The sequence below is a fragment of the Vigna angularis genome, chromosome 2, assembly GCF_016808095.1.
Source record: "Vigna angularis cultivar LongXiaoDou No.4 chromosome 2, ASM1680809v1, whole genome shotgun sequence".
In the NCBI taxonomy this organism is placed as follows: Eukaryota; Viridiplantae; Streptophyta; class Magnoliopsida; order Fabales; family Fabaceae; genus Vigna; species Vigna angularis.
The window spans coordinates 51,573,654-51,586,042 of NC_068971.1; the positions used below are offsets into that span (position 1 = coordinate 51,573,654).

General features: G+C 32.6%; 1 protein-coding gene across 2 annotated transcripts; it reads right to left on the bottom strand.

Moving 5' to 3' along the window:
* Positions 1-1,354: 1,354 nt before the first annotated feature.
* Positions 1,355-8,293, bottom strand: LOC108329087 (probable LRR receptor-like serine/threonine-protein kinase At5g10290). Of its 2 annotated transcripts, XM_017563094.2 has the most exons (11): positions 7,787-8,292; positions 7,002-7,134; positions 6,590-6,661; positions 6,024-6,167; positions 5,880-5,951; positions 5,721-5,786; positions 4,768-4,838; positions 4,533-4,664; positions 3,445-3,786; positions 2,479-2,873; positions 1,355-1,835 (listed from the first exon to the last, which is right to left on the bottom strand). In XM_017563094.2, exons 1-11 carry the CDS (start codon positions 7,857-7,859, stop codon positions 1,521-1,523), a joined length of 1,815 nt encoding a protein of 604 aa, XP_017418583.1. In that variant the 5' UTR covers positions 7,860-8,292; the 3' UTR covers positions 1,355-1,520. The 2 variants fall into 2 exon arrangements, with proteins under 2 accessions (XP_017418583.1, XP_017418584.1); XM_017563095.2 differs by lacking the exon at positions 4,533-4,664 and having other exon boundaries at positions 7,787-8,293.
* Between the last annotated feature and the right edge of the window lie 4,096 nt (positions 8,294-12,389).

Genomic DNA, 12,389 nt, shown 5'->3' on the forward strand with positions numbered 1-12,389 from the left:
CAAAGAGATGTAAGTATATATCAACTAACATGATCTCAAGAAAAAGAAAAATACAAACTCTCTTATTTTCTAAATACTTAAAATGACATAAAAATTTATAACATTTATTTGAATAGAATTATTTTTAAGTCACACGAATTATTTTATCACTTCAAAATATTTAATTTGTTGGACCGTTCACTCATATTAATAATTCCGATTAAGAGCTTCCAATTAATAAAAAATATTTTGTCAAATTTGAAGTAACTTTTTAATTAATTTTGTCAAACACAACAATTTGAAACAAGTCTAGTGGCAAACAGTTTAATTACTTACACTATTTTCAGTAATTAAGGAGACAATTACGAATTTTAAGCTCAATGAAACGGCTAAATTTAACAGCAGTTTGCAGTATATATAATTAATATATGATTAAAACACCTGAAAATTTCAGAACTGCTTACCATGCCATTCCTGTGTTCGCTATCCCTCTGCCTTTATTTCCAAATTGATCACGTTTTAAACTTGGATTTAGTGCAAAGTGAAGTAGTAAGTAAACTGGTGACATTAATGAACGCGGCACGGATTTGACATGTTTCTTGCAATTGCATGCCCTTCCATTTCAGGCATTAATGAATAGATGCGAGCTTCATCAGTTCAACGATGTAGTGACCAAAAAAATCCCCAATCCCTAGAATTTAGGGACACAAACAAAAGCACATGTCTAAATGAAATTTGCGCATGCACAACTCGTGAATTGGTCGGTTTTCAGTTACCTAACCGCAAATTAAGACACTACAACAACCTTTGTTTCCTCTGCTATATAAATTGCTCTTGTGGGTAGCTGCTACCTCAAATCACAAATCACAACTCTCACTTAGCATCATCGTATTGTGTACCCTCGTCTGATCCTGTTAAAAAACATGTCTATTGAAGCTATGGCAATGGCAGGCTTGGATTACAAAGAATGTGGCATCTCTTTGGAAAAGTGGAATCCCCTTTTCCCACAGCAACCTCCTTTGTATCTTGTGGCAGTGCACGAGGAATTGGTTAATTTGGATGCAGAGGGTATGAAAGCAAAGATCCGAAAATGGGCAAAAGCTGTTGCTTCAACTTCCAACCAGCAAAGTGTCACAAATGACCAGTGCAAACTACTTGTCTTTAGCTAGTTTTTTGTAGCAACAAAAACAATAGTTGCATAAGTTGGACCCAAAAATTGAAACTACCATGTTTGATTTGCCAGCATTATTATGCAATTTATATAGCAGATCGGTGCATACTATTCCAAATTCTTTTATAAAGGACAGACTTTGTATCCTAACAATTTTCCTTCTCATCACTAGCTACATAACAGTAATTTCCTAGGGAAAAAAGGTTAAAATCTCGTTCAAATAAATTAGTCATAAATTTCGGAATCTGAAGTTTATTACCTATATTTTTACACTTGGAAAACAATAACCCCTATGTCTGTTTTCAATCAAATTAACTTCTTATGAAGGGTGATAGTGTGCTACAACATCAAGTGTAATGGCCTAAATTTCTTATCTTCCACCTGACAACTCAATGGCATCTTGGTTATTCATTGAATCTTCTCCCCAGTTCATTCTTCTTTGTAGTCTCTCGTAATCTTCCCTCGTAGCAACCTCCACATGCTGCCATTCTTCCCATCTTTCAGCAAGCCCTTCTCCCTCTAACATTCTTACAACTTCTGACATTGCTGGTCGATCTTCCGGAGATGCTTGTGTGCAGAGTAATGCAATTTGTACAATCATTTCAACCTCTCCTATTACGTAGTTTTTCTTTAGGTTGCAGTCCACAATAACATCTAGTCTTTTCTCCCGTTGCAGTTTCTTAACCTATACCAAACAAAATATGGTAAAAATAGTAGTAATCAACAGGTATAGCAGAATAATTCAGAGCTTATGCAAGAAGTTAACAAGCACATGTCCTTAACCTTTTGATCATCAACATTATAGAATGTAAAACCATGACTTATAAAACATAGTTCTACTTGTTCCCAGCTAGATAAGCATGCAGAAAGTCCAACTATAATTAGCTTATATCACTTTTAGACTTCACATTGGGTCTACCAACTAACATGATTTCAGGTTTTATATATATATATATATATATATATATATATATATATATATATATATATATATATATATATATATATATATATATATATTCACATGAGTAATCTCACGCTAAAAAGTAGATGTGTCCAAATTGATTGAGTTGAAACAATTTTTGGTCATTTTTGTGTTGAATAAAAATGACTTAACCTTTTTAGAATAAAAGTGCTCAAGAACACTCTAAACTCGGTTCTATTCATGATCAGTTTTTCTAAATCAACTTTTTCATATGCTAACCAAACATTTTGCATGAATAAAATGCCAAAGTAGACATGATCAAAGCACCAACAGGCATGCAACAACTTCCATCCATGTCCACACTAGTGAGAAAAAAAGTGATACTAAAATAAGGCTGTCTCACATGGTCAAGCAATAACACGTCATCCTCCTCTTCCAAACGTGAAAAGTCAATAGCACGTTGACCTGTAACAAGTTCCAAAAGCATAATCCCATAACCAAAAATATCAGTCCTTTCTGAAGATTTTCCTGTGGACAAGTATTCTGGAGCTATATGACCCATTGTCCCACGAACTTGAGTTGTCACAGTAGTATTTCGAACATCAACTAATTTTGCCAAACCAAAGTCACCAACAACTGGTTCAAAATCTCCATCTAGTAATATATTAGCTGCCTTCACATCCCTATGAATAATCCTAGGATTACACTGCTCGTGAAGATATTCTAGGCCGCGGGCTGTTCCTAGAGCAACTCGTTTTCTAGTAGGCCAATCCAAAACGGGTTCCCCAGGTCTGAGTTCTGCACCAATGTCAAAGCAGATAAATTTTCACTTAAAATATGAAAGCAAACTTAAAAACAATGCAGAGGTTTCAGCTACCCTCAAATTAAAATATTTCCAGACAAAGATACAGAATTCATAATTCGGACACGGTTACATTTGATGTCACATCAGGCTTTCAGGATTTTGAAACAGCCCACAGATGAATATTTAAAAGTGAGCAGGTCTACATGATAACAGTTCACATGACACACTTATAGATTTCTGTCGATAAAGCACGTATATTCTCATATTCATCTCTCACATTCTTGTTCTATTCCCCAAAGTCTGATGTGAAGTCAATAACTACTTAAAATTCCAAAAGAACTCTGGAGCTTTATACAAACCAGAAGTGTCCTGATTGTGTTAGATTAAACTTTTGATTACTTAATGCAACCAATCATATCTAGGAAATGTTAAAATGGTTTGAATGAGTCATGACCCTCCAATCCCGGTTACAAAGTAAAGCAATCACTGATTATACTCTCTTATAGCAGGTGAAATTTAAAATTTAGCAGACTAGTAACGCAAACATGCAATGTTACTCAATACCTCGTAGACGATAGGCAACACTTAAGTTTTGCATGAAGGGATAAACTAAGAGACGTTCAGTTGTAGTAGTACAAAAACCAATGAGCCGTAACAGGTTCCTATGGACAGCTACGCTTATCAACTCCACTTCACGCTGAAACGCAGCATCACCCGCAGCACTTTTATAATCGGTTAACCTTTTGACAGCAACTTTTGTGCCATCTGCTAGAATACCTTTGTAAACCTTTCCAAAGCCTCCCTGTCCTAAAATATTTTTCTCGCTGAAGTTGTCTGTAGCTATCTGTAGCTCTTTCCAGGAAAATCTTTTTATTTGACCAAATGTAATTCGGCGATCGACCTCACCTGAAAATACATGAGAAAAAAGATATTCAAATAGCTAATCAGCAAGGGAAAATTTCAAAATATGTTAAAATAGATAGTTCATATCAACCTTTAAAAATGACGTTAAACTAGAAAACTTGACTGTTTCTTTGTTTTAACTTTTTTTTCTTCAGCTCTTGAGCATACATTGAACTAGTTGTCACAATTAAAAGCATTACAAGATACTTCAACCAGTAAACTCCCCATTCATCTCATAAATATTTAACCATATCCCACCTTTACCGGACATGGATGGTTCAAAAGAGGTATATCCTAATTTGTGGTTATTAGACCCAATGAGCCATAAGTTGTCAGTATACCAAAATGAAGGAAAAGGATAGCCAAAAACATATTTGAAATAAAATTTGAAGAACTAAGCCTAATCAATAAAAAATACTATTACATTAATTAGACAGATGCTCTAAAATAGAAAAAATATTACTGCAGACACACAGATGCTACAGATATTAATACTGGATACCAGTATTTTTTAAAAGAAAAATGAAATTCCAATAAAGAGATGGTGCATTAAGAGCTATGGAGTACCCATTCATAAAAATTAATCTAAATGAGGACAACAGTGACTTATGTCATAAATTCACGATTTTATAGCATTAGATCAACTTTGAGCAGAATGTGCAGGCAGTGTCACCAGATCAATAGCTACTAATTCTGAAGCTATAGACAATCTACAAAAACATTGTGAAGGCTGAAAAAGGAACTCAAACCTGGAACATCAACAAAAATTTCACGCTTGCACCCCTTGTACCAGAAGAACAGCAGACAACCAAGAAAAAAAATAATACCTAAACCTGCAACTATTCCAACTATGAGGCCTACTTTTGTTTTATGAGACGAACCTGTCAAATGAAGGAAAACTAGTTTTCAGCTTGTTGCCTGTAAATGGAGGGGGTGGGAGAAGGAAAACACTTTACAGATCAAAACAGTATTAATAAAAGTAACCTTGAACTGCATTATCAGATGAGCAAAGATGATGATAACTCACTCCACAATTCAAATTATTTCCAGTGAAACTGCAATGGGCAAAACAGTGAAACAAAGTGGAACACAAATAAGCCTATTTAAGCAATGAATGATTTTTTTATACAAATTTGTAGTTTTGTCCAAGGACACCATAAACATGAAAAGTTAGATGTATGACGACAAAACAAAAAACAAGATATCAAATAATTGCACACAAGCAGATATTATTGAGACTTACATGAAGGATAAAATGATGGACAATCAGCTTAGGTTTGAACATGTACAGAGAAAGCCACTAGAAATAAGGAAAGTAGATTTCATGGCTTTTTAGCCTTGAAAAAAGGGATACAGAGAGACCAAAAAGGACATGGGAGGAAATTATGGAAAAGGATCTCAAGTTGAATAATATCACTGAAATTTTGGTTTGTTACAAACTCAATTGTATTGTACGACCCATGTATCCAATCGCACCTAACGAAAAAAAGGCTATTATTATTGTTTCCTTAACATGGGTCCTTAGGAAACTGATCGGTATTTGCCAATAAAAAATTATATTTCTTTTAAAGTAACAAAAAACTACCACCTTAAACTTCTGCCATTCAATATTATATATTGGGTGTATGGAAAAAATTTCGGCAATGAGAACTCTAAATTAGGTAGGAGAAATTGAATATGTGATGATTACAAATCTTTCAGAGGAAGATCAAAAAGTGGAACCAGAGATGACCATTAGAATCATAGACTACCATTTGGTTATGTAACAATGTTGAATGAAATTGATGACATGGGTTCTTTAGGCATCCACTTTCCAAGTGTTTTAGCCTTTTAGGTATAGTCCTTGGGTCCGGGATACAAAATTGCTGTCAAAAAATGTATTTGAAGAATTTCACATTTTGGTTTTAAGGTATCTAGTTGTGATTTAACATACGTACTTGTATGTAGGAATGCTGAACAACCGCTCCGGAATCTTCCCACTAAGATCATTTGAATCTAGCATACTGTAAAAGAGAAGTTTGAACAATCCATCAGATATCAAATGATAATAAAATGTACTTGACATCAAAATACGAGTATAAAAAATATTAACATACACATTGATCAAGCTTGGGAGACTGGCAAGTGATTCTGGAATAGTTCCACTAAGATTGTTTTGACTCAATGTCCTAGTTGAAGACCAAAATTAGATACTTCCGGACATTACAAAAGGAAAATAGATGCTAAGACTCCATACTTACAAGAATTGAAGCTTTCTAAGATTACCAAGTGAATAGGGAATTTCACCAGTTAATTTGTTGTTTTCCAAATCTAATCTGACCAAGCTTGTAAGATTTCCAAATTCTTTTGGAATGTCACCAGTGATGTTATTACCTTGCAAAGAACTTCACGGTAAATGTGTAAGAAAAAAGGTGAAAAAGATGAATAATTGAAAGCGTGAAGAATGTAAGATTTAAAATCACAAAATTCACCAAAAAACATCATATGGTTCTTGAAAAAGTAACCGAAGTTTACATAATTCCATACACACTACAAATGCTATATGCATTTTTCCATTCACTTTCTTAAATTAACAATTACAAAGTAGGAGCCCTACTGAATGATTGAATAGTGTACTACAGTTCATCGGATACACAGAGGATAGTATATTCAACGGTAAAAGGTTTTAATGCATCCATGTAATTTCATGAATTTATGCCTCAACACTAAAATGAAACAAACCAAGAACGTTAAGGCTATGAACTGAAATATGGGACAGGGCAGAGGGAGAAGATAGTTCTGTGGATATTTCATATTAAATACTTACAGAGTTTCAAGACTTTTCAGAGATGCTATTCTTGGTGTCAACGATCCTGTGAATCCCATAAATTCTAGTGAACTGCAATGAAGTAATATGTATAATTATACGTTATGAATAAAATATTGAAGTACCAATGAAGTTGAAGCTGTCACAATCTTCCTCAAACTAAATATTCAAATGAAGAGGAGGATTAGGTACATACACTCTCTTGTTAGTTATATTTATTGAAAACTACAAAATTAAAAGAGAGATTGTTAAATAAGTTATAGAATCCATAAAATTTTGTCGTTTTTAATAAATTTCAACCGGCAAGAGAGAGTATATTCAGAAAACTATACTAGAGAAAATGTTCTTAGCATTTCTCTTCAAAGAAAACAAGCCAGTGGATGTTTCCAATATTATAATAAGAATATCTTACACTCGAATAACGTTGTTATTCTGGTCACATTCAACATTGGACCAAGTACAAGGGTCAACTAGATTTTTATTCCAGTTTGTAAGCTGGCTCGTAGAAGCATTCAATGATGACTTCAACGCATACAGCGCATCTTCTGAAATGAACATATAAATTATACATCTATTAAAGACTGAAAGTCCAAATCCACTTGCAACTTCGACAAAACCAGAAAGGCAGATAGATGTAAAATCCATAGCATTTTCTACTGCAATATTATAAAAGTGATAAGATTATCATATGTTGTAAACGAACATTTTATCCATGTATTCCTCATAAATGATGTGCAAAGGTACAGGTTGCGAACACAATTCTCGGATAATGATTCTTTCCAGTAAGTACATGATCCAAATTTTCAAACTTTCATTAATTTCCAAGCACCGTTACCAAATAGTTTATTCCATGGTTGAAAGTACGATCATTCATATGGAGCATATTTAAATAAATTGAAAAAACCCAAATGATTTTTCTAAAAGATATAGGAAAAGGGCAAAAAGTTGATGGATCAAAGTGTCACTTTGTCAACCAAAGGTGACAGTAGGGTAACAAAAAGGATTACGAAGAAATTAAATCTCAGAGAGGCAGAACAATAATACCAGTGTGCTTAAATATGAATGAATCTCAGAACCATAATACCAGTGTGCCAGACCATCATGACAGAGAAAAGGAAGTGAAGAAAATAAAAACTCAGCTAAATCTTTACATAGCTTAAAGATTAACACCGAATAAGTTTGAACAGCATACTGAACCTTGTGAATCAAGCCCAGCCAACGCAGAAAAGCACACACTAGTGAATAGCAAAAGAACAAATACCAAATCCATTTTTCCACTCTCATCAACCACTCAACCAGTGACAGCGTGCATTATGCTCAAGTACCACATCATAAATCTTCATCTCTCAAGTGTAGAACAAACAAAACACCCCACTAAGTTGCAATCACTGAAGACAGTCGGTAAATATCATACAAAGATAAAAGGGGAGAAATGAAGAAGATTGCCGGAAGCACGATGCGAAATGAGACAGACGTGTCAAATGACCAACCGTGAATTTCCAACCATCGATGGAAAAAGCTTAAGTACTAACAGATAGGGGTCAACCACCAAAAGAGAGAGAACAAATGAAACCAGCAACAGAAGTGGAATCATTTACAAGACAAAAATTAGACATTGTTTGAACCGGTCAAAGTCTGTTTTTTTTTTGGTTGGTAAAATAAATAAAGGAGTAGCTCTGTGGAAATGATGAAGAGAAGAGATAATAACACTTGAGTAAAGTTGAAATATATAAACAAGACATTGAACTGAAATAGAAGCTAATGAAAAAGGTTTCTGATTAAAATTGAATGAATTTCAGCATAAAACAGATTACACTGTGGATTGAAATTGAAGTCTTGATTTCGTGGTTTACTAAATTAACTTCCAACAGTGATGTTATAATAGCAATTTGGGCAAAATTAAAACTTAATAAATTAACCCTAGAATGATAAAATTAAAAAGGGAACAAAATAAAGAAAACCCTAGATATTACTATGATACTGGGCGATGAGATTAGCATAAAGCAATCCATTGTGCTGTCCACTAGTCGGTAGTACTTTGAAAATAAAGACCAATCATTGTCGATCAATCACTATCATTGTCCCCATTTTATGTCAAAGGCTATTCTTTGATTTATTTTTTAATATTATTTAATGAGACGGAAAACAAATAGAAAAGTAAATATGGATATAAAGGGCTTTTTCTTTTATTTAATGGAAATATGATTCTTAGACTGTTTTGTGATTTTTTTCTAAAATAAAAAAAGTGAACAAATTATAAACTATAGTGTGTCAATCTTTAGCACCAATTTATTTTCGTTATTTTCTCTCTTGTCTATTCTATCACTTATCATATTTTTTTATTTGTCTATATTATTTTTTGTCAGTAAACATGTATTTGTCTTGACATACAAAATCTCTTATATTTATTTGATATTTTTTTATATAAATATAAAAATTTATAATTTCTATGATTATTTCATTTTTTATAAAATATGTTTGAATATCATGTTACAGTGTATATTACTCGTCAAGGTCAAAATTATTTTGTGCTAAAAGTATTTTGTGGTCAAAAGTCAGAAAGAAAAAATTACTGTCCAGTACTCCTGCGCCGGATGCCCTTTTGAACATAAGTGATGTTAGGACATAATGATTCTTCTGTTTTTTTAATCATGCCATTTATGAACATTATAAGTCTTAATGCTTTTTAAACATAATTTCAATATCTTTCTAAAATTCCAGAAAATGGTGTGTTAAAAGTGGTGATCTAAAAATAATAAAACTCGATTATTTTAATATTAAACGATTTTATTATAAATAATTTTGTTATAAACGAGTTTTCTATCTTCTTTTTAAGAGTTCTAATTCTTTAGTCATCTTTTTTACGATTAGGAGGTACCTAATTGACCACGACAACGACATCTACAAATCTAATCGATCAGTTTCTTCATAGAGCAAGTAAGTTTCAAATCATTTTTCCCTTTTCGTTTCTAAATCTGTTTTAGAGCAATATTGTTTTGTTGCATGTGTAATCATGCACTTCCTACATGTTATTGATTCATCTAGAGTTCTAAGAACTCTGCCCGTTTTCAATTTGGTGTTTCGTAGGTTTGTTTAAGTATTTTTTGCGGTTCAAGTAATCAGTGGAGCATTTTGAAGTTTGACAGTTGGTTTAGAGGTAAGGGAAGCTAGATAATTACTTTAATTTGAAGTATGTGGTGTAAGTTTGATAGTATATGAGTATTAAACTGTTTGAATGAAAATTTTGTTTGATGTTAGTGATAATTGAGTTAATTGGGTAATATTAATGATTTATGTGATGATGCATGTTGTACAACTGTTTGAATCTATGTGTATGCGTGTTTGAGATGTAGAAATTGTGTTGAGGAAGTGTTTGATGTGGATTGTATTGTTGGAAGAAACAATGTAATCTTGGTTGTAGGTTAATTGGTACAAATTTGAGATTTTGATAGCAAAAATGGTGAGAAATAGTTGGTGTATTATTTTACTACAGTTGATCTTGGTTAGGAGCTATTTTGAATCATAATTAAGTGTCAAAATGGGAGGAAATATGTTATAAGAGGGTATGAGGTTGTATAGACATAGTTTACATTAGTCTATGACTTGTTTTTAGGAAGTGAAGTAGTGAAAACTTGAATTGGGGGTTATGTGAGTAATTAGTCATTTTGGTTGATGTTATTGAGTCTTTTGGGACTTGTTATAGTCCCTAACTTGTTTAAAACCAGTTAAAACTAGTAGAATCCAAGTTGGGTCTATAAAGTGAGATTTTGTTAAGTTATGGAGTGGAACCTTGTAGTAGTCACTTAAAAATGAGTTGAGGATGGTTTGTATGAAGTTGTCTAAGTCTAATTGATGGTATAATATAATCTATGAGTGTTAGAAGTTGAGAAAGGTGGATAAAAGTGGACAGAAGGGGTTGAGATGTGTAAATTATGCAGTTTTGGTGCTGCAGAATTATGCAGTCTCACTAAGCGAACAGACTTGGTGCACTGAGCGAATGAGCTTTAGCTGAACGAACCGATTTGGTGCGTTGAGCGAGAGGGAGTGACCAGAACCCATTGTTTCTATTTTCGCACAGCGAGTTGGGTTGCTAAGCGAGAAGTTAGGGTCTGGAACCACTGTGAGCTTTATTCGCACAACAAATTGGGTCCCTGAGCGAGTGGTTTGGGGTCTGGGGGCACTCTCTATGTGGTCGCCCAACGAGTGCAATCGTTGAACGACTAGTTTAGGTTTTGCTTTACTCTTTCTTTCCTTATTCTGGATTGATGTATGTGATGTTTTGGATTCGTTTGGGAATGATGCATGATTATGTATGTGTATCAAAGTCATGTGTTGAGATTCAAAGTGGAAGTATGGTTTCAAATGGTGTGGAAGAGAATTCCAAGAAGAAATTTCTCAGTGGTTGTTTCAAAGGTTGTAAGTATGAATATGGGAAGCTCAGTCTTGGAGTTCATCCTGACATTCTAATGATAACCTATTCTCATGTAGAGAGGGGTGAGGCATGTCGTGAGAATAGTAGGAGGTCCTAGCCTTAGGGCTTTTCCTTGGCCTGAGGTGAGTGATAACGGACTAACCTTGTGTAGTACCTAGGGATGGGCCAGCTGTTACACCATAACAAGTGCATGAACTGCCATAACTACATATTCATACTAATATGGATAGTCAAGTCTAAGGTCTTTACAAGTTAAGATGTTTGGAATGATGTATGTGATATAAATTATCTATGTATGTTATGTTATAGATGTGATATGATTTCTTTGGTATCTAGTTTACCCTTGTTTTTCTGTTGTATGTCTTTGTATGTTGTTTTTCTTTTGCAATGATCACCTAATGATGTGAGCTTAGATATTCACTTTTTCAATTGTTCCAGCTAGAGGTTAGGTAGAAACAGATGAGTTGTTAGATCGATCTACATAAATAAATATATTCTTTGAAAAAGGTTTGTTTTACCTAGTTGTTCTTTTAGCATCTATGTAACATTTTATTTTAGTAATTTATACCTGCGTTGTTACAATCTTAACCGTTGTTTTCAGTAAAAAAACTGTAACATGAAAATGGTGTATCTAATTTTTTTCTCTGTTAAATAAGAGCCCCATTAATAAAAATTGATATACAATTCCTATTACTATATATTTGCATCATGTTTGTCATTTCCCTTATACTTTGTATTTAAATATTAAAGAACTGTGATTAGGTTTTTCAAAGAGAAATATGAATAAGATTTGGTATCAATATGGAAGATATCAAAACACAAGAGACAATAGATTTATGATTAATTTTATGTTAAAAATTCAATATTGAATCTGAGTAAAAATGATAAAATTAAGTTTTATATATAAAAAAGAAAATCTATAAACTCACTGGTTTAAAGATTTTGAACTGAAGTGGTGTATTATCTCTTTAATAATTTTTTTTTTCAAAAAATAAAACTCATCATTTTACTTATATGTTGTTCATCTTATTTATTCTTTACTTTTTATTTTATTTTGAATTACTAATCCTATCAAACATAACTATTTTAATCATAACCATTCTCTTATAGTTTTATAATAAGAAATGTTTGTCCAAAATAAAAGAATTATAAATATAAATTATTATACTTAAAATTTAAAATTATAATGTTTTGTGGAAGATTAATATTAATTATTTAAAATTGAAACAGTAAAAAAGCATATCAAATTAATAAAAATCTAATGCAAAAATTCTAACCACTAGTTTTAATAAGTACACATGAAAGGGTTTAAAATAAATAAAAATAAATATTTTACTATTTTGAAGTTGTGTACATCATAAGATTAAT

Coding starts and splice junctions, on each gene's coding strand:
- LOC108329087 (XM_017563094.2), bottom strand. CDS start 7,859: ATGGATTTGGTATTTGTTCTTTTGCTATTCACTAGTGTGTGCTTTTCT. Junction 5,952..6,023: donor CTTAGAAAGCTTCAATTCTT/GTAAGTATGGAG, acceptor GTCTTCAACTAG/GACATTGAGTCAAAACAATC. Junction 5,787..5,879: donor CTCCCAAGCTTGATCAATGT/GTATGTTAATAT, acceptor TCTCTTTTACAG/TATGCTAGATTCAAATGATC.